The sequence below is a fragment of the Ixodes scapularis genome, unplaced genomic scaffold (assembly GCF_016920785.2).
Source record: "Ixodes scapularis isolate PalLabHiFi unplaced genomic scaffold, ASM1692078v2 PGA_scaffold4__175_contigs__length_147842914, whole genome shotgun sequence".
Classification (NCBI taxonomy): Eukaryota; Metazoa; Arthropoda; class Arachnida; order Ixodida; family Ixodidae; genus Ixodes; species Ixodes scapularis.
The window spans coordinates 137,539,201-137,561,225 of record NW_024609879.1 but is presented as its reverse complement, the minus strand read 5'-3'; the positions used below and the strand labels follow the sequence as shown (position 1 = coordinate 137,561,225).

The 22,025-nt window shown below is 44.6% G+C and overlaps 1 protein-coding gene across 1 annotated transcript in view; it reads left to right on the top strand.

Moving 5' to 3' along the window:
* LOC121837867 overlaps positions 1 to 22,025 on the top strand; it is a 106,973-nt gene that overhangs the window by 77,464 nt on the left and 7,484 nt on the right. The window contains exon 10 of the mRNA XM_042293721.1: positions 4,385 to 4,493. Within this exon, the coding sequence (XP_042149655.1) occupies positions 4,385 to 4,493 (109 nt within the window). The remainder of the gene's footprint in view (positions 1 to 4,384; positions 4,494 to 22,025) is intronic.

The window sequence follows — 22,025 nt, the reverse complement described above, 5'->3', positions numbered from 1 at the left end:
GCATTTATGTTAAACTAATTTTCCAATTATTGCAAGATCAGGAACCTGCCTACATTTGTGCTTGATTTGGATGCAATTAAATGCAAAGGTGCAAGCTAGCTGGACAGAATTACGAAATTTTCCCATTCTCCGGGGAGTGTATTTACACATTTGAGTGTTTTTTTTAGAAAGATTGACGTTTTCAATTTTAATGACTATTTATGCACATATTTAACACAGGCGTCCGAATCATTTAAAAAAAATATGTTTCCAGTCTTTTAAGATGCGGACCCATAGAGCTCTGAATTGCTTTGTAATCGATAATACATGTTTACCTCCTTTTATTTGATGTGCAGTCTCCGCACAAACAAATATGAAACCTAATGCGATAACGATTTCTTTTTTCTAACATCCAAAGCTTCGGTTTCACGCAAGTCGCTAAAACGTGAGCGCATTCCGACAGCGACTTTGTGATATTTGTCCCTCAAAATATAATTTTACTTTGTTAAAATAAAATGAGTACGTTTTTGCTAGTGCACAACAAATAAAATATGTCTTTTGGTAAAAATTAAGAAAAATAATATGCCGACCGGACATGTTCATTGGATCCTATCTGAAGACAATCTCAGTCAAAGGGTATTATATTTTTTGCAGTATTTTTATTTTCTTTGCGTTGTGCGGCTTTCCGCGGGAGCTGTTCTAATGGCGCTCAGAGCCGGCGCACGTTCTGCTGCGCCCTGCCTCCTATATCATATTACCGCCAATGTTGTAGGCTGATCTGTTTGCAAAGTTGCTCCGGGTGTTTCAATTACGTCGCGTGCTCGGAGGCGCTACACGCCGGCTGTTTTAACAGGCACCGCGAAGCGTGTGACAGGGAAGCGCTTCTCGATCACCCCGGCCCGTGCGAAGTTTGGGTCGGTTGTACAGAAATGTTTAAAAAACTTTTCCTTAAAACTACCGCCAACCTCTGTGCTGTCAGCTTGCTTTCTTCTGACCACCCTGTAGTATTTTTACGCTTTGAAAAAATAATAAAATTGTGAAGAATAGGTGTGTGCACGCAACATTCATTGAAACCGCGTTTACGTCAATTTGGCAAGGGTTCTCGCTTTATAAATTCAAAGCAACACAAATATTGCTTGATGTGTTTTGCAGATTCCGTTAGAACATATATAAGCCTTAATTTTGAAGAGTTTAAAAAAAAGTTAAAAGATAAAATGTTTTTTTTTTTTTCAAAAATAATTTTTAAAATAATGCATATTTCGTCATATGCCCCTGTTTGGGCAATTCTAGTAACTTTCTCCTACAAACCAGGAACATAATGTTTCATGCAAATATGAGGTAATTACAGGGTAACAAACTGACAAAGTGTGTAGACCTTAGCTTTTATGGGTACGGAGGAAAGAAACCAATCAAGGGCGTTATTGCGCAATGTGCCGTATTTTCGATTTTGGTTGCTGAAACTAACGACACTAATACTTTGTGATTCATACCTTTTGTCAATCCTTTCTTATCTGTTTTGTCAGTAAATATTTCTAAACAAAAACCAAAAACTGAACCGTTTTTTTTTTTTTGAGAAGCCGTTTGAAATGCCAACATCCCGATCGCAAATCGCGCACGCAACTGGGAGGGTGCTCATAATTTTTTTTTTCGCGAAAACAATTTTTTTGTTTAAGGAAGCACTACTTTTATGCACGGAGCCAGCAAAATATTTTTTCATCAAAATTTAAAAAAATGTCGCCGGACATGGTTGTTCGATCTTTTCTGAAAACGCCACAAAGCAACCTACAACGCAGTTTGGATGGCGCCATCTCGCGACTAAAGCAAGAAACATTGGGAATACCTGGGAGTGACACGGCTGCACTGTTCAAACGTGTGCTATCCCTCTGGTAGCGTCGCTTAGTTTAGTGCCTGAAGCGAGAAATACTGGGTAGGCCAGGAAGCAGTGATCGCATAACACGCCGGTACGGCGGGAGCTACGACCCTGGCTGGCCAATCGGAACGTGACTACGTATCGCCGAAGTGCGCTTATGCTGTGAAGAAGTATCAGGCCTTTTGCTGTGTCATGCTCCAACATGTGTGCGTTTCGCTCGAATAAGTAGCACATATCGAAGCCATCGGCGTGCACAGGGTGGTGCCTGTTGTTCACCCTTTGCCAAATTACGAGACGGGGTGAAACCGTTGGCTCTCCCACTGCTGACGCAGCCCGAGTGTCGCCGGCTGGCTATCACGATTTCTGATTGATAAGTTTACACTGTAAAGCACACGCTTAGCGTTTCAGGCACGCTCGTGGCCGCAAATAATTTATGCCATTATTTTGAATGCCACAAAATGTATGCTTATTATTTTTAGGTAGAAAAGTGTCAAACTGACAATTTTCTAAGACATTACGGAGCTAATTAAAGGCATAATTTGATTTTTATGGTCATTTGGCACTATTCCAGTTGTAAAAACACTGCACAAAATTTTCTTGTGTGAAATGGATTGGAGCCTGGCGGAAAACCTAAACGCACGACTTGTGACAATGACCGAAATCTAAAAAAATGAAATTTGTCCTTTTTTAGGCAAAAACTTGAGAACAAAAATTTGCCGGAAGCACGATATTCAGTTTTGATTTAGAAACAGTTTCCCCGGCATATAAATTTTTCCGCCGTTTTTGAATCACGACTTTTTCTTACACGATTTAAAATTAAATCGTTATAGTGTTACATTCCCCCTTAAAGGGTCGTGCAACGATGTTAGTGCCTTGCGCAAGTACCGTGTAGAATGAATACATGGCATTTATAACCAATGAAACACGGTAGTAGCTTTTTGCGCCCTATTTTAATTGTAGAAAAAAACGTTGAAAAAAAAAAACAGCATTAACCCCCTTAGCTGGCAGCTAGAACGAGCGGCCGCTTGATATGGAGCCGGATATATGCCGAGTTCCAGACATTCTAAGGGTTCGGTTATTGTCACCACTTCAGGGGTTGAACATGAGCGACTTCCCGAATGCTTGTAGAGCTATTGATTGTCAAGCACATAATCCAAGTGCTCACGCTATGCTCGGGTTCAATCTATAAGTCGTGTTAGAGTATCTTCATTTAGGGGACTATATGCCGACACTAAGACCTGCAAGCTACTACCTACGTCATCAAGTTCTGCGAAGGAAAGATTGGAAAAGAAACGCTGGCTTTTGTCCTTGGAAATTCACTGCAACAATTAAGTTTCTTGCTAAGTGGCACTGCGTATGACAATACTTGGGTCCCACTGGCGCAAGTGAGCCCTTGTAAAGAGAAATGCATTATAAATTAATATTGTTACACTGCCCCTTTAATAACTTTTGGTTTTTTAACGCGTCTACGAGCATGTTAATTCATGAATCCAATCCCGTTCTCGGAAGCTAGAGTAGACGAAAAAAAAAACATAGTGTAAAATGACTTTGCCAGAGTCGTACCCTTGTACGATATGAACTATACGCATTAAAACGTTTTTTCAAAATGTCCCAGTTGATTCGCTCTGAATTCAGTGGACACAGAAATATTACAATATTGCTAGTTCTGACGCCAAGACTTCACCAGAGACTCGGAAAGGCACCAACCACAGAAGTACCACTCCTATTTCCTTTTGGGCAGAATCGAACACTTCCGGCTGAGGCAAAGGGGGTGTAATGAACAAATATTGATCCTTACTGGAACAAGGCATGCTATTCTGCAGCAATTATATGCCTCAGGGTTGCATAAAAAGATTCATAGCCTACAATAGACAAAGTGGATTACAAGTGAGCACTTTATTTGCATGACATGGATAGCATACAACAGTTTCAAGTTTATCACGGAATGCGGCCAGGTGTAAAAGGTAGTTCATTGAGAACACTTCAACCTACAGGCGACCTAAAACACGCTGGAGGTGGCAAATCCCGTGCATTTCATTATCTCTGCGCACAAAATAAGACAGTGGAATTGGCTAATGAAAACACCAAAAACCAAATCACGAAGCATGAATCCTTAGAAAATAAACCACGTTGCGCAAATTTTTGTGCTCTAGGTAGAAGAAATTCTTCTAAATTTTCTTTGTGGTGGTTGCCTTTTAAGATATCTCCAGGTTACCTTCCCGTATGAGCCAAACAAGACACCGATGAATGGCTCACTTTCTGAAGTGCATTGATGCTAATCTTTTTTTATATCTTTTTTAAGTGATGCATTAATTGTGCTGCGTGTTTTAGATGTAGGAGCAAGTTAAACTTCAACTATAAGCAATTGAACAATTTCAGTTAATTGAAAAGGGGTCAGAATTAGGAATACGTCTCCCACCTGAAAATGTGTAAATAGTGACACGTTCGCAGCACCTTGTCGCTTGCCTATTGCATGCAAGAAGGAATCAATATCTCATTTTTATAATGTATAATATATTATTACACTCCCTTTAGGTTTTGCATATGGTGGGACTATCTGCAAAGCAGGAAAAGTGGCAATCGTGGAAGATGATGGCCTTACCCTTGACGGAGTACACTACACTGCTCATGAACTTGGACACCTGTAAGTAGCAACAGATCTTATATATGCATGCAAAAACTTCAATGCGATATACGGGGTGTTTCTTGAGAGCGCGGGCCAAACCGCTTCTTCGAAAACTACGTATTGCAGAAAAAAATGTTTGAGGCTGTAGTGGTGTGTGCCAAAAGGCACATTAAGAAAAATATTTTGGCGTTCAGTACATTCGGTTATTAATTCTGGTTTAACAACAAAGCTTTTAATTATTACCTTTAAACGTACTGTTCGATCGTAAAGTTGGTGCGAATTATTCGGGACTACGAAATCATTAATTATATAATGATATAAGTTGTGGTCTGCATATTACGGTGTTCCGGAACAAAGCTATCAATTCGGACGCGTTTCTAGGTTTCGCTTTTTTATCGGAGCAGATTTCCGCCCTAGCCATCCAACTCCCCTTGTCCAAAACGCACAAAACATGTGCGCCAACACGCATCGCACGTAAAGGTGAGTCTCTGCACTGGCACCGAAGTAAAATTGGCTAACCTTATGTGGCAGTCCGGATTCTTTCTTATCTAACCTCTTTTACGTGCGATGCCTGGCGGCGCACGTACGTTGCTCGTTTGGACCACGGGAAGCATGATTGCTTGCTTGAGGGAAGAGGGCGCTCCGATAAGAAAACAAAACCTAGAGCCTTTCTTCGGAACGCCGAAAAATGTGCGTAGATTTCTTAGTTTTCGATGATGGACATCAGGTTTCTAAAAAAAATCATACCATTAAAAAATTACAAGTTGATAAATACCCGATTACACTGAACGCTAACAAGTTTCTTTAACGGATCCTTTGGCACAGACTACTACGGCATTAATATTTTATATACGATGCGGAGTTTTCGCAGGAGGGATTCGGCCCGCATTTTGAAAAACACCCTTTATAATGTGTTATGATTTTCTTCAACATTCACAAAAGTGTATGTGTTGAAGTAATAAGCCTATTTCAGTTATGGTTGTGTTAAAGAAACTCTATTGCTCCACGCGCAGAACAGGGCATCGCAGTAGCCCGTAATGTAATGCACAAGTATGGCCTGCCTGAGAGGTTTTCTTGCTAAAGACGCGGCAGGGCGTGCAACGACGCGCTGGCCCATCACCACCTATATTTCATTTAAAAAAAAATTATGTACAGCATAGTGAAGTCGGCCGGATGCACGCAGGCTAAGTAGAGCTCAACGTAACAAAGTTACTTCGTGCGCTTCATGTTTTGGTTCCATTTCTCTCAAGAGAACAGAAAGTTTGAAAACGTCTAAACTGCTTTAGCCTTGCCTAATTGTAAAAGGCCCGCCTTGGTTTATGGTAATAATTGAGTGTGGTTATTTAAAAGTTGTACTTGTGTTTTGTGTGTGCTTACACAGCCTGATGTTAACCGCCTCAGCTGGCCTCTGGTTTTATCAGATGTAGATGAGACATTTAGCCAGTACAGTACCACCGCCAGTCTGGTGTATATAACGCACATCGCGCAATAGTGACACAACGCCGCACGGAAGTACGATGATCATCCAGATTGAAACGGGCTGAAGTGGGCATTCAATCTAAAATCCCTGGTGTTCTTTTGACCTTGATAAATGTACAAGAATAGTAGAAATACTTCCTACTGACTAACCAACAGCATATATTATTAGGAACAGCAAACAGGATTTGTTTTAAAGTAATAGGCTAGTTCTTTCAGAAGGTGCTTTATTTTACTTTATATTCAAATTATAAATATGCCTTGGTTTCAATTCAAATGAAGCGGAGGACAGTGCTCAGCTGGTGCTTCGTTTCCCAAAAAATGGTAGCACCCGAGTCATCGATCCACCACTGCACTAAGCCTTGTTTTTATTCTAAAGAAGCCAACAATGTCACAGAATGTATTAGGAGCCCTCCTTGAGGTGAGCGGCAAGTCAGTCAGCATTAGGAGTGTCGTTCAAAAAACGACAGATTTAACCAATGTAGGTGAAAGGGCTTTATTCAAGTGGATGACCGCGTTGGAAAAAGACGGGAATGTTAGATCTAGACTAACCATGTTTCGAGGAGGCAAGAAGGCTCAGTGGGAGAAGAGGCTCAAAAACTTTTACCTCGGCATACATAAAAGGATTGCAATGGCTTCTAACGGACAAACGAGGTCCTTAAACCGCGAAGCTGCAAAAGTAAAATGTCGAGAAGAACAATGGCATGAGCAACTTGCCTTTCTGCGGCACCACAGCTTTCGTGAACTAAAATAAATATCAAAATATATATTGCATCACAACCACCTTCCTATAGTATTGATAGTATTGAATATACTTTCCGCGCGTACAAAATTGAAAGCAACAAACGTAACGGTCAGTGAAGACTTCTCGCCCGCCACGCGACACGCGCGTAAGAAGCTAATCGCGTTTGCGAAAAACCAACCGGGCGCACCCACCTTCCAGCTGCGTTACAACAAAGTTATCATCAACAACAAGCATTACGTCTACCATCTGCTGAGTGATAGCGTAATCGAGCATGCGCCACTACTGGCACAAGTGAACCGTCATCCAAGCACCGAGGCACGTGCCACCACGTAGGGAAACGCGAGGGGCAGTGGACAAAACTTAGCGTCTGTATCATTTCTTTTTTCTAACGTTCGCAGCATTGTTAACAAGCACGATTCCTTAACCTCTGCCATAGACACCTGCAATGCTGACGTAATAGTTTTAACCGAGACGTGGCTGCACTCGTATGTTCGGGATTGTGAAATTTTTTCGAGCGCTAATAATTTTTCCATTTATCGTTGCGACTGCACCTTTCGTCAGGGCGGTGGCGTCCTTCTGGCCATTTCCAAAGACTTTCCATCGCAATGCATTCATATTTCCAGTAACCTTGAAATTGTGTGGGCTCTCATTGAGCTAACTCATCAAAAATTAATTGTTGGCGCGTGTTATCGTCCCCCCACTTATTCCTCCACATTTGTGAATGAGCTTCACGACGCAACAAACATTGTTTCATCGCGCTTTCCCACGTTGCCTTTATGTTTGCTTGGCGATTTTAACATCCCGAACATAACATGGAACAGTGAACCCCCCTGATGCACCCTGTCTCCTCTCTAGCGAAGGAGTTTTTAGACTTTTGCTCTGTTTTTTTCATTTACACAAGTTGTCAAGCAGCCTACGAAAATCACCCAGTCGGCAGCTAACACGTACCCTTGACCTCGTATTGTCCTCTAGATCTGATTTCATTTCGGACATTACCTATTTGCCTGGTTTAAGCGACCATGCCCTCCTTTCATTTCGCGTTAACCTGTCGAGACCTTTAGCTCCTAAAAAGTCGAAAACTTTTCGAAACTATAAAAAAGCTAATTTTGAAGCTATCAATAATGAACCATCAGCTTTCCTTGACATATTTTTGGAGGATTTCAATCTTCGTAGCGTACAAGCTAACTGGAATCTATATTTGGCGAAAGTTAACGAGCTAACCAATAAATACATCCCTACTTATACTGTTCGTCATAATCGTAACGCACCATGGTACAATCTTCACATCAAGCGTTTGTCAAACAAAAAAAACGTCTTTTTAAATCAGCCAAGCGATCTTCCAATGATGACCGCTGGATACCTTACAAACAGGCTGCCGACGAATATGTCTCAGCAGTAAAAAAAGCCAAGGAAGAATTTCAACAGCAAACGTTACCTTTAATGCTAACAACCGACACTAAAAGTTCTGGCGCGTTATAAATCCGAAAGATGATAATAAAATAATCCTCATCGACGATACTGATAATGTAATCCCATCTAACCTGGGCGCGTCCACTTTTAATGAATGTATTATACGCAACTTTTCAGAATCTGCGGATCCCTCTCTACCCTTCGTTCATTCGTACGATTACGCAGTAATGTTTCCCATATTGATTGAGCCAGCTGGGGTAGAACACCTACTTAGATCATTAAAGCCTTCTTCTGCCCCCGGTTGCGATCTAGTTAATCCAAAATTCTTAAAAAGCACAGGTGTTTATTCCTCTATCATACTAACAAAGATCTTTCAGCAGTCACTCGACAATGGTTTTCTACCCGCGGAATGGAAAGTCGGGAAGGTGATTCCACTCCACAAATCAGGTAACAAGACCTCTGCACTCAACAACCGACCCATATCACTCACCAGTATCCCCTGTAAAATTCTTGAACATATTCTGTTTTCCAATCTTGCTAACTTTCTCGAATCGAATTCATTTTTTACATTCGCGCAACATGGTTTTCGAAAAACTTACTCCTGTGAAACACAACTGGTGTCCTTCATGCATAAAATGAATATCATCCTCGACCACTCATCATCAGCAGATTGCATATTTTTAGATTTTTCCAAAGCATTCGATAAGGTCTGTCATAAGCTGCTGCTCTATAAACTGCGTCAACTAAACCTTGATCACAAACTTCTCACGTGGCTTGAATTTTTTCTTATTAACCGTTCACAATTTGTTTCAGCTAACGATATAACATCCGAGCCGCGCAGTGTCCACTCTGGTGTACCGCAAGGCTCGGTGCTTGGTCCTCTTCTTTTTCTTATTTTCATTAATGATCTCGCGTCAACTGTTTCCTCCCACATTCACTTGTTTGCTGATGACTGCGTACTTTTTCGTGAAATAACTTGCGATAATGACATAATCTGCCTTCAATCTGACCTTAACGCTATCTCTGTCTGGTGCGAAGCATGGCGCATGGAATTAAATATTAACAAGTGTAAACTAATGCATGTGTCCAGAAAACCTTGCCAATTGCCAAAATGCTGCCTTAATAACATACCTCTTGACCCTGTATCCTCATACAAGTATCTTGGCATTCATATTTCGCATGATCTGACTTGGACAGCCCATACCACATACGTGATTAATAATGCTAACCGGATGTTGGGATACCTTCGACGTAACTTTGCCCGAGCATTTTCGTCATTAAAACTACTGCTTTACACCACACTAATTCGCTCTAAATTGGAATACGCCGCGTCAGTTTGGGATCCCAGCCAAGAAAACCTAATAAACTCACTCGAAATGGTCCAAAATATTTCTGTTTGTTTTATACTTTCTAACTATAACCGAACCGCGAGCATAAGTTCAATGAAGTCTAGCCTCAGCCTGCCATCTCTCGCATCTCGCCGTAAAGCTTTTCGTCTCAGTCTCTTTCATAAATTGTTTTACCATTCACATCTGCACGACGAACTTATTTTACCTCCTCAGTACATCTCATCTCGGTTTGATCATGCTAATAAGGTTGGAATTCCATCAGCCAGGACTAACGCTTTCTTTCAGTCATTTCTGCCACGCACATCTGACGAGTGGAATCGCCTTCCTGCTTTAATAGCCACTATCGAAGACTCCCATCACTTCAAGAACGCCTTAGCTAACATTGTATGATTATATGCCATTTTTTTGTTTATTTGTATTACCATTTTTGCTGTACTCTGTTTGTTTAATTTCTTCTTGATTGTAACCACTCCCCTCTCTAATGCCTTTGGCCCTGAGGGTATACTAAATAAATAAATAAATAAATAGTAACGCTGCATTGTATGCCAAAAGACCTCTGCATCACATAAGAAAAATGGTCAAGAAATGCGCGCCTGATAGAGTGCCCGAAAAATATTCAGTGGCGTGGTAGACTTTTCGCGGAACAAACGAAAAGCATCAGTATACTACACCGAAATTCCAGGTCTGGGTGAACACTGCGGTCGCCAGTACGAGCTAAGGGGAGAGTTCGGGTGTTACTACTTCCCAAAAAAATCCGAGATATAAAGGTAATGCTTTTATCATCAAACACATAGGCAAAAGTACATATTTCGTCAGGCGCTGCAGACGTGTTTCGAGCATGAAAGCAAACGGGGGGCACTTCCGAAGAACCGGACAAGGGGTAACGTCGTTATCATATTGCTGAAGAGGACATGACGGTGGAAGTGAACCAGATCATTCATGACGTTGTGGGCAGCATTGTCATCAACACTAGCGGAGATGAAGCGTCGAGCTCGAAGAGTGGTTCAACGTCGGATGAACTTACTTGGTGAAAATTGATTAAGGCCACGGCGGACGCAACAAGCAGGTGCTCGTTCATTTTAAGACTCTGCACTTCATTTTCAATCAGTGTGATTGTCACCTGTATATTTGTTGTCGCGGAACTATCATGCTCTGAGTCGTTTCGTGCCGAAATCACAGGGAGCAAAGTTGTGTGCGGAAAGTGCTCCGCTCAGGTTTTCTGCCGTCAACGATTCCTGGATTGTACTGGCATCTGCAAGCGCCGCTTTCACAATAAATGCCGTAATGTTGAGGGGGACGATTATGGCTTCTACATGTCTAGCGGAGTGAGAACGTACAGATGTGCTACGTCCACCAAGCGCCGTGACCCGGACAGTGCTGGAATTCTCAAAAGTGAGCCTATCGTGGTTTCCGTGAGTACTGATGGCGAGGATATTGTGTGACCGGACGCTCCTGGGCAGTGCGCCTGTGGACTCGGGTGGCTTTGAACAGCGCTCGTACGAAAAGTGGACCAACTTGTCAGTACGGTTCACTTCTTTCGAGATGACAACGCTGCCATTCGAGGTGACCTTCAAAAATTGAGCCCGCAGCTTTCGGAGCTGGATGGATGGATGGATGAATCCGGCTGAGCGCTTTGGATCGGGTGGTAGCTTACGCCACCTAGCCATTATGTTTTACCATTTAAACTTAGAATATTTAAATGTTAAATCTATATTCACTCCGCACTGAAAAGAAAGTGAGGCTATAAAACCCCCTTGCCATCAGTTAATAAGAAAATACCTAGTTTTCTCTCGCTTTCTGCCACCATTCACTTAATCTTTGCTTGGTAATCTCTAGTGTCTTGAAATCTACTCTTCCTTCGCTGTCTCTAAAACCCAATGACTTTATTAATTCTATGTTGTCTTCGGTAGCCATAGGGTGAAGCCCTTTAAAGTAGAGTATCAAGTGCTCAGCCGTCTAGTCCTCCTCTCCTCAAGCAGTGCAGACTGTATTCATTTCCTGACACTTCGCTCTGTATGTTCTGGTTCGCAGAACACCCGTCCTCGCTTCAAACAACGATGAGCTTCCCCTAGAATTGTCATAAATGCTTTCTTTGGCAATAACTGTTTTGTCTAATCTATAGCTTTCCAGAGCCGTCTTTGTCTGCATTCCCTCTAGCCGCCGATCTCTTTCTGTGGCCTTAACTTTCTTCTTAACTTAGACCTGCTCTTTCGTAACTCTAGTATAGCCTAAAAACTTTCCTCTTAATTTCCTAGTGCGCTGTCTCCACTTTGTGTCTATACTCCTCATGTATAAATAGCCGAAAACCTTTCCTGCCCATTGCTCCCCATCCATTTGACTCAACCGCTCCTCAAATTCTATCTTGCTCACAGCTTCCCTGCTCTCAAATGACGCTCATCCCATGTGTCCTTGTACTCCCTGGTTTGGGGTTTTGCAATGTGCCCCCAAAGCCAGCCTACCTACTCCGCGCTGTTTTATTTCTAGTCTTGAATGCACTTCGGATTTCATGCATAGTACTGCGTTTCCAAAAGTCAAGCCAGGCACCATGACCCCTTTCGAAATGTCCCTGACCACCTTATACCTGTTGTAATTCCAAAGTGCTCTATTTTTCATTACAGCTGCATTTCTGTTGCCCTTACCTATTATATACTTTTCATGCTCACTGAGATATTCTGCACCATCACATATCCATTCTCCTAGGTACTTGTATTTACTAGCTCTCTCAACTGTAATATTCTGTATCTTCAGCGGTTCATACTCTCGCATCAGGGAGATCAACTAGAGGGAGATGATGCGATACGACATATAGCAGCAGCGATGGAGGAGAAATTTCGGGAACATGTGGAAGATAGGAGAACCGAAGGAAGTAGCAGTCCAGCTTGTGACATCGCGGATTTTGGACAGAGAGAATAGGAAAAGGCGGACCGAAGAGTACCAAGTGGCACTTCGACAGGCACAGATGGTATCCCAATCAAGCTGGTGAAGAATTTGGGTCCTAAATCTAAGGCAAGACTAAAGGAGGTACTGAGCACGATGATAACAAAAGGAAATATTCCAGATGATTCGAGGCTTAAAAGGATGAGTATGATATATAAGGGAAAGGGAGATCAGTCTGATATTAGGAATTATCGTCCCATAACCGTGACACCAGCTACTTACAGGTTGGTAATGCAGATCATAAAGAGCAGATTGGAGGAATGGGTACATTACGAGGGCATACTGGGCGAGTTACAGAGCGGGTTTCGGAAACAGAGAAGGTTGGAGGACAATATATTTTCTCTAACACAGTGTATAGAAATAGCGGAAAAAAAGAAAACAGACTGCTCTGGCTGGCATTTCTGGATATCAAGGGTGCCTATGACAATGTGAACCGAAAGAACCTGTGGGACATAGTGGAGGGCTTAAACCTCGATGAAGGACTAACAGCAATATTAAGGAACATTTACGAAGATAATAAGGTGATTATAACATGGGAAGGAAAGGCGACGGGGAAAATAGAGATAAGACGAGGCCTTAGGCAAGAGTGCCCGTTATCGCCTTTGCTGTTATGTTGCACCTGAGAGGACTGGAGGATAAACTAGAAAGAGTGGGCTTGGATTCGACCTTTCGTTCAGTAAGCTAGGCCAAAAAATTCAGCAATGCTTACCGGGATTTATGTATGCGGATGATATAGTACTAATGGCTAACAACAGGGCAGAGTTGCAGGAATTAATGAGCATCCGTGGTAGGGAAGGAGAGGAATTAGGTTTAGAATTCAGCTTGGCGACTTCCACAGCAGCCCCTGCAGGAAGGGCTTTCGTTTCGGCGTACCGCATAAGATAATCTGTGGCGACGATAATCCATCTGTTATCTTGCGTCGGTGGTGGGAAATGACCAAGTAGATCCCTTCCGATCTGCTGGAACGGTGCGTTCAGAGGACCAATCGGCTGCAGAAGACCTGGCGGCTTCGTCGGCGGTTTCTTGCGTCTCTGGCACTCGTGGCACGACCGTGTGTAGAAGTGAACGGTCTTCGGCAGCTTGAGCCAGTAACACATTTCCACGACTTCGGGCCAGAGTACTGCTGTAACCAAGGTGTCCGGACGTCGGGTCGTCGTGGCAGGCTTGGAAGATCTCTGCTTTAAGGCCGGTAAGGATTACCAGCAGCCACGGCGTGCTGTTGTCCCCGAGGTCCTCCTTGTAAAGTACACGTTGTCGGAAGACGAAAGTCGGCAGGGCCTTCCAGAAGACACGGGGGACAGTACCCCCTCGTCCTTCGAGGTGCTCGATTAGCGCGCGCAACTCAGGATCGTCTCTTTTACCTCGCGCCATGTCGTCGGTGTTCACTGCATCTAGGTAGCACTTGTCGTCATCGTTGTCGCTGCTGCCGGGACATGTCTTGACAGGGGCTCTGGACAGGCAATCGGCGTCGCTGTGCTTGCGGCTTGACTTGTAGACCACAGTCATGTTGAACTCCTGCAGTCAGAGACTCCATCGAGCGAGACGTCCTGACGGGTCCTTTAGGTTCACAAGCCAGCAGAGCGACTGGTGGTGCGTGACAACGCGGAAACGGCTACCGTACAAGTACGGGCAATACTTCTTGATTGCCCAGATGACCGCAAGACCTTCCTTTTCAGTTGTGGAGTAATCTTTCTTCATTTTGGACAGTGTTCGACTTGCGTAGGCGATGAATCGCTCGGTGGCTTCTTGCTCTTGAACCAGTACGGCGCCAAGTCTTTCGTTACTTGCGTCCGCATGAATCTCGGTTTCCGCGTCTTGATTAAAGTGTCCACGAACAGGAGACGTCTGGAGTCTTTGCTTCAGCTCGTTGAATGCGTGCTGCTGCTCCTCGGCCCATTCGAACTTCTCGGCGTCCATCGTGAGTTTAGTGAGCGGTGCGCAAATCCTTTCGAAACCCGGAACGAAGCGTCGATTGTAGGCACAAAGACCAATGCATCTTCGCACAGCATTCTTGTCTGTGGGCCCTGGAAATGCCATGACGGCGCGAGTTTTTTCGGGGTCTGGACGGACGCCTTCGTTAGTAACCACGTGACCTAGGAATTTCATTTCGCCATAAGCGAACCGGCACTTTGACGGCTTGAGGGTGAGTCCAGTGGTCTTTATGGCTTGGAGAACAGCTCGGAGTCGTCGCAAGTGCTCGTCGGAGTCACTTGAAATACGACGTCGTCAAGGTAGACGAGACAGTTCTGCCACTTCAGTCCTGCCAGTACAGTGTCCATTACACACTGGAAAGTTGCTGGCGCCTTGCATAGTCCGAAGGGCATGACCTTGAACTCGTACAGTCCATCCGGCGTGACGAAAGCTGTCTTCTCGCGGTCCCGTTCGTCGACTTCGATCTGCCAGTAGCCACTCTTCAAGTCCACCGATGAAAAGTATCGAAAGTGGCGCAGCCGATCTAACGTGCCGTCTATGCGAGGGAGTGGATAGACGTCGTGCTTCGTCACCGCGTTCAGCTGCCGGTAGTCCACGGAGAACCTAGTCGTTCCGTCCTTCTTCTTAACCAGCACCACTGTAGAGGCCCACGCACTGCTTAAAGGTTGGATTATGCCGTCGTTCGGCATTTCTTGCACTTGCTCTTGAATGACCTACCTTTCTTTTACGGAAACTCTGTACGACGATCAGTGTACAGGGAGCACGTCGTCCTTGGTAACGATGCGATGCTTCTCAACGGCGGTTTGGGCCACCCATGAAGACGTCGCAAAGCAGTCGCTATATTCGGCGAGGAGGTTAGTCAATTGCCGTCGTTTCGACTCTGGAAGCTTGGGGTGAATGACGAGCTGCACTGGCGGCGTAATATCTTGCTGAGGTGGAGTTGATTCTTCAGCAATTGCGGCAATTTTGGAGGAGTTCCGAAGTTCCTCGAAGTGGCCTACAGAAGCACCTTTCGTGAGGTGTTGCGATTCTTGTCGAAATTTCGTCACGAGGACCACGGTGCGCTCATCTTGAAGTTCAACCACTCCTCCTGCGACGCCTATTTCTCTTCCCAGGAGCAATTGAAGGTTGCCTTCCAAAACAACTTCGCCGCAGGTAGCTGTATCGGCCACGACGGGTACGACAACACTTGATCGTGGCGGCCTGTTCACGTGGTCGGCAGCAACTCGGACGGCGGCTGACGCTGTTCGGGGTTTCTCCGAAGGCGGAACAGGCTTGCGCAGCGTCAATTTGTTTTCACTAAGGTTCATGACGGCGCCGTATTCATACAGAAAACCCATGCCGAGAATGACGTCTCTGGAACAGTCTTGTAGAACGACGAACTTCACAGGGCACGTCTCACCGTGGATGTTGATGCGAGCAGTGCATCTCACGACTGGTGTAATGAGGTGTCCTTCGGCGGTTCATATTTGAGGTCCATACCGCGGCGTCATGACCTTTCGAATGCGGCGGAAGAGCCTCCCATTCAAAAAGGAATAGGCTGCTCCGGTGTCGACGAGTGCCGTCGCGTCGTGGCCGTCGATGATAACGCCGAGGTTACACGAAACTGTTACAGAAACGTCGTTTCGGGGCGTCGCGGCGTTAAACTGGGAGAGCTCCGACGATCCTGGAGGACCTCGGCATCGTTCGTCATCGGCAACGCACCTCCCGGCATTGCCGGGAGGTGGCGTCTTTCTCAGCGAGACCGACGCAAGGGCGATGGCAAGCGTCGAGGAGATGGTGAACGGGCTCGGCGGGGAGGCGACTCAGGAGATGAAGAGCGGCGGAGGTAGTCCTCGATGTCCCGAGGTCGCTCTCCAAGACGTGGTCGTGGGTTGTTGGCCGCAAACCCTCGTAGGTTCAGCTGACGGTAGGGGCATCGTCGGTAGCTATGGTCCGCTTCACCACAGTGGGCGTCGATCGGCCGTCCTCCAAACGTCGGTCTCCCTCGCACCACGCTGCTCTGAGCGTGGAGCATACTGCGGCGCCGGTCCCTCACCTCTGGGAGCTGGCTCGTAGTGTCCTTCGACGGGAGGTGCTCTCTTGGCGGCGGCGGCGTAAGTCAGGACCGGCTGTTCGGGAGCCACTGCGACGGGGACCTCTGGCAAGAGGGCCCGGTGTACCTCCTCGCGAGCAGCCTCGGCGATTGAAACAGCGGCGGGTCGTTCTGGATAAGGAAGCAACCACTTCAGTTCTTCTCGAACCACGTCCCGAATGACCTCCGAAAGGTTCTCGATGCCAACTTCACCGAGGTCAGGGCGGGAAGATGTAAGGGATGAGGTGGCAGCTACGCCGGCGAGTCTCTGATAACGACCCGCCCTGGCCGACAGTGCTCGCTTAATGTTCGTTGCCTCAGCAACAAATTCATCCACGGTCGTCGGTGGATTGCGAACGAGGCCGCCAAAAATCTCGGTTTTCACGCCTCTCATGAGGACGCGCAGCTGCTTGTCATAGGCGGCTCCAGGGTCGGCATGGGCGCACAGGCGCAGAACATCTTCAGTGAAGCTTGTCACGCTCTCGTTCAGACCTTGGCGCCTTCTTTGAAGGATGTCCTCGGCTCGTTTACGTCGGTGTTGGTTTGTGAAGGTGCGCTTTAGCTCCTCCACGCAAGTCTCCCACGTCGTGAGGGAAGCCTCGTGGTTCTCAAACCACTGTCTTGCCGTTCCCTCCAGCGCGAAGTAAATATTTTGGAGGCGCTGTTCTGCCGAAAGGGTGTTCGGAAGGATACGGTGAAGAGACATAATATGCTACCCCGCACTTCCACCAAATTGCACGAATGATAAATGATGAGTCGAAGAATAGCTAAAGAAACTAAATGTTTAATAAGGCGAACTGGTGCCCAGAACTAAATAAAAGTAAGGTAGCGTCGCAGGCGTCGATGTCGGCGAAACAGCAGGATCGATCGCTGGAGCGAGACTGACCGCTGCTCGCCACGCGGAGCCCCTTATGTACGCCCGTCGGCTTCTATTCTAGAACAATCGGCCCAGAATGTTCGACGACTAGAACATTTGGAATTCGATCAGACAACAATGATCTCGAACTCGCGAGAATGCAATGTTGAAAGAATAAATAAAAGAAGATTCCACTGACTGAATCGAACCTAGACTTTCCGCGCGACAGTCAAGCGCGGTAACCACTCGGCCACGCACACTTTTTTTTTTTTATTACCGGACTTGGACAGTACACAGTAGCTAAAGTCACAGACAGTACGCATACAAGAGGTAATGCTAAAATTTTCAGCCGGTTTGCGGCTAGCAGTGCGGGGCTAAAATTTGCTCATGTTCACCAGCTCTTCAATGCACGGCAGCCACTCAGGCTCGCACTTCTGAGCCTTATGAACTTCAATAAATGAAATATTAATTTTACGAAAATACTCCTTAGCTTCACGCATATCACGGTCTGCATGGCGGACAGCCATCCGAGACCTCCAGATACCATGCAGGCCCAGCAACATAACAAGATCGAATGGGGCACCACCCTCGTTTTCTATCGGCAGGTACCATATCCCGTGAGAGTCCAGTGGAAAGTTTTTCTTCAAGGTGCGCTGTAGGACATCCCAAGGAAAGACGCCATCCCAACATTCCAAGAAGACGTGTTCAATAGTCTCTGGTTTTTTACATAGGAAACAATGAGCACCCCACGGGACAAACAAGCCCCTTTCTTCCATTCACGTTTTAACCGGTAATGTACCGGTATGCAATTTAAAGAAAAAAGACTTGACCCCGGGTGGAACTAACATCTTTTTCACACGTTTCACGGCCTGTAGAGTACATGGTCCTGTACAATAGAACAGGAAAAACAGGATCGCAAACATCCTTATACAACCGCTTACGGGTTACTACGCTCAAATACTCCAAAGAGAAACGGGCCGCCAAAAAGCGGCATGATGCGACTACTTCTTTGAGGTACCCATGAATACCGCCGGGCACACTGGACGAGGAAACAACAAACTCAGGCAAACATCGACCTAATCTTACTTGACAAACCGTACGCAAAAACGGATCACTAACATCACGAAAATAACAGAAACGGTTTACTATTTGGCGCAAAAAACAGGTGCGATAAGCCTAGACCTCCCTCGCGATTTCTTCTGAAAAGGTTCATTCTGCTTGTTCGCTCCCAAGACGAGCCCCAGATGAACACCGCAAAAACACGATGCAGTTTCTGTACGTTAACACGCGAACAGTGTAAAACCTGCAAAACCACTCGGCCACGCACGCGGTCGCTCGCCGACGCGCGTGGCAATATGTCAGTATAAACTCGTCTCCAGACATCCCCGGGACGCTAAAGTAGAGTACAACATCTAGAAGAATTCTTTCGTGAAGGAATCGCAGAGAAACGTCTATGAAGCCAGATGCCTTTTAAATGAGTGTTCCTTTTTCATTTACTCGACTGAGTAAAAGTGGAGTTGGATTCAAGTAGCGTTCAAAAATGCGGCCGTCAACCTCAAACTGAAATCAGCGTGGTGAATATGTGACTTTCACTGACACTGGAAGATTTATTGTGCTCTTTGTGCCAGATGACTGTTGTTTCACGTTATTTCAAATATAAAAAAAAAAAGATATGTTAGCTGTCGTCACATGGCATCAATACTTGGTATGAATGGGATGGATACATTTCGAGGGATGCCAAAGATAAGCACTGGGCTAGTTTGCAACTTCCAGTTAATACAACACAGTGAAGAACGCATCTAAACTATAAGCTAGATGTGTTCTGCACTGTAGAAGACCAGTCCTCAAAATGCCTTGATGCTTAGCGCAATTAGTGCAAAGAGAAACTGGCCGTTGTTCTTCTGCCCACGCTGTTGCCAGATTGGAAAGCGCTTGTGTTTGTTTTAACGACAAAACAACTGAAACTTTCACGCTGACTAGAGAAAATCTTAAAATTCACTGATTCATGAATCAGTGAATTTAAAAGCATCTGCTTTAGAAGCATTGGAGGGCTTGTAAAGCAGATTTTTTAAAGATATACGAACACATATATTTATATTTTCCACCAAAATTCGGTTTTATACGATACATCTGGTATAATCTCGTCTTCCGACATCCCCGGGAATGATGGAGTGAGGAGAAAAATCTCGAAGAATTCCACCGTGGAGGAATCGCCGAGAGGCGTGTCTGAAGCCAGGTGCCTTTTGAACGGTTCCCTTTTGTTTTGTTTTTTTTCCTCCATCCGCTTGAGCGGAGGTGTAGATGGAATCGAGTAGCGTGTAAAATTTTGGCCTTCAATTATTTTCTCTTTTTTTAATTTTTAACCTAAAACGTTTTTTGGCCTGGTGCTTGGCATTTCGTGAAGCCCAGATAAAAAGGTGGATGCGAGGCTGGACACTGATTCGTTGATAGGTTAGAGAGGGGCTGAGGTGCTCGACGCTCGTTGGTTAATGGTGAGGTCATGTGACCCGAGGGATTGGCGAGGAGGACTAACGTAGTTGAGGAGAAGCTCAAACACCTGTGCGCACTGAGGTAGAGCAACTCAAGAGCGTGGAAGACTCTTGAAGATCGCCAGATTTGTCAACCCGATTAGCGGTAGCATCGCTTCATTCTTGGAACATGCTTTGAATTGTACATATATAGTACGCGTCAAACTATCCAATTAAGTGCGCTCTAAAGTAGGAGTCTGGACTCGGAAAACTAAAAGTATCGCTAAAACTTTTTTATGCTTGAACATTTCGCCTAATGAACACGACTGTCTATCAATTTCTATATTTTTTTCTAGATGGTTGATGTTAATGTTTGTGTATACATCCCACACAGAATTGGCAAATTACAACAAGGGCTTGATGACTTTTGTAAGCCGCTACTTTTGTTCCGAAAGTGCAGCAGCAAAGTTTTCTTCTTAAAATTCACAATTTCTATGAAGCTTTAACCACTATGTATAGTTAATGTATGTGTTCAACGTAACATTACATACCATTTTCCAAAATAAACACCAGTTCTAAGGTGTATGAATGTATGAAGACAGTTTAAAGAGTATGTTGATCTTCTGCACAGCTTATACCTGAGAACAACACACAGTCGTCTGCAAAAAATGCACTGCATTGATTTATCGACTGTCTAATGTTGATGAGCACAAGAAACAACAAAGAGTCGAGCACAGTGCACAGAGCATCGGGGTATTCCTGACATAACCAGCAGTCTCAGAGTAAACATTTTATACTTGTACAAATTGTTGGCGCCTAGTCAAATATATGTCTAGCCAACGCACAATTTGATCGTTCTCGAGCAAGCATCTTGATTTTCGGAGACGTTTAGGGTGGGAAACATGATCATACGCCTTTGCAAAGTATTAAAAACTAAGTCAGTTTGGCACCATTAATTCATTACTTTTGCAAGTTTGTTCATAGTGCGAAAACACTGCGTTTGTGGAAAGAGACCCCCCCCGTGTTTGATAATGTGTTACATGATTTCATGCTTTGATTTATTTTGCCGCACCAAACGATTAGAAAAACAAAAAAAAGCTGTAGAAGGTGTGGAGTGGCCACATAAAGTCGGTAATTAAAAGACCCTTACGAAAAAAAATTATTATATCTGATACGCGATATGGTCAAACGCATGGCGTGTTAAAATAGCAGGACAATACAAATAACAAGTGAGACAGCGCACAGATGAAATACCGTGCAATTTTCGCTCTGCCCCCGTGTTTATTTACTGTGCTCCCGTAAAAAACTCTTCTAAGAGCCAAGTCATCTTAATTAATCCTAATGTTGGTCAACATAATGCAAAATATTTATTAAACTCGTCCTCTGTAGAAAATACATCCTGTTACAAATACCCTGGAATCACTGTCACAGAAGATTTAATGTGGAATTTTCCTATTCAGACCGTGTTAAAGAAGGCAGCGAGAAGAATTGTATTTTTACGGAGAAATTTAAATCAAGCATTACCTTTTACTAAGCTCACAGCCTATAAACCACTTGTTCATTCACAGCCAGTATGCGAAAGCATAATTTAGAATCATCGTCAAGCCGACTTGCTTAATAATCTCCAATTCTCACAAAACAAAGCGGCCTGATTCATTCATCAGAACTACTCATTTTCACGAGCGTGTCAGAACTCAAATCCGAATCCAGTCTTTTGGTTTTATATATACGTGGAAAACTGTCTCAACTGTGTTTTTTTATATAACCTGTACTATAACCTTCTACATTTAGGATCCACTTATTTTCATCCTCCTTTCTCCGTATTTCTTCGGTGTGATCATTCTTTCAAAATAGAACGATTCCAATCACGCACTATTCGGCACAGATTTTTCCCACTTTCACAATGCATCAACAACTGGAATTCCTTGACTGAACATAGGGTATTCGATAGTAAGCACCTTTTGTTCCGCTACAAGTGCAAAACCTTTTTTATATGCTGTATCCTTTTTCTTTTGGTCCTTGCTTGCTTTAAATTTCTTATTGCTAGATTTTTTCTAAACTTTTGTTCACTTGTTTAAACTCTCCTCATGTAAAACATCCGACGGGTGTCTTTAAACTTGAACTTGAACTTGAGCAAAGACCCGGACCAATTTTTGCTCAAACAGACTATCAGCCTTGGCTAGTGTTATATCGTGAACGAGAGAGCCGAGACAGGTTTTTCCTGGTGGAAGGCTCGATGTTTTAATGATGAATTCCTGGAGGTCGCGAGGTCTGGTGGCGCGCCGCACGCAGGGCTAGCGCCA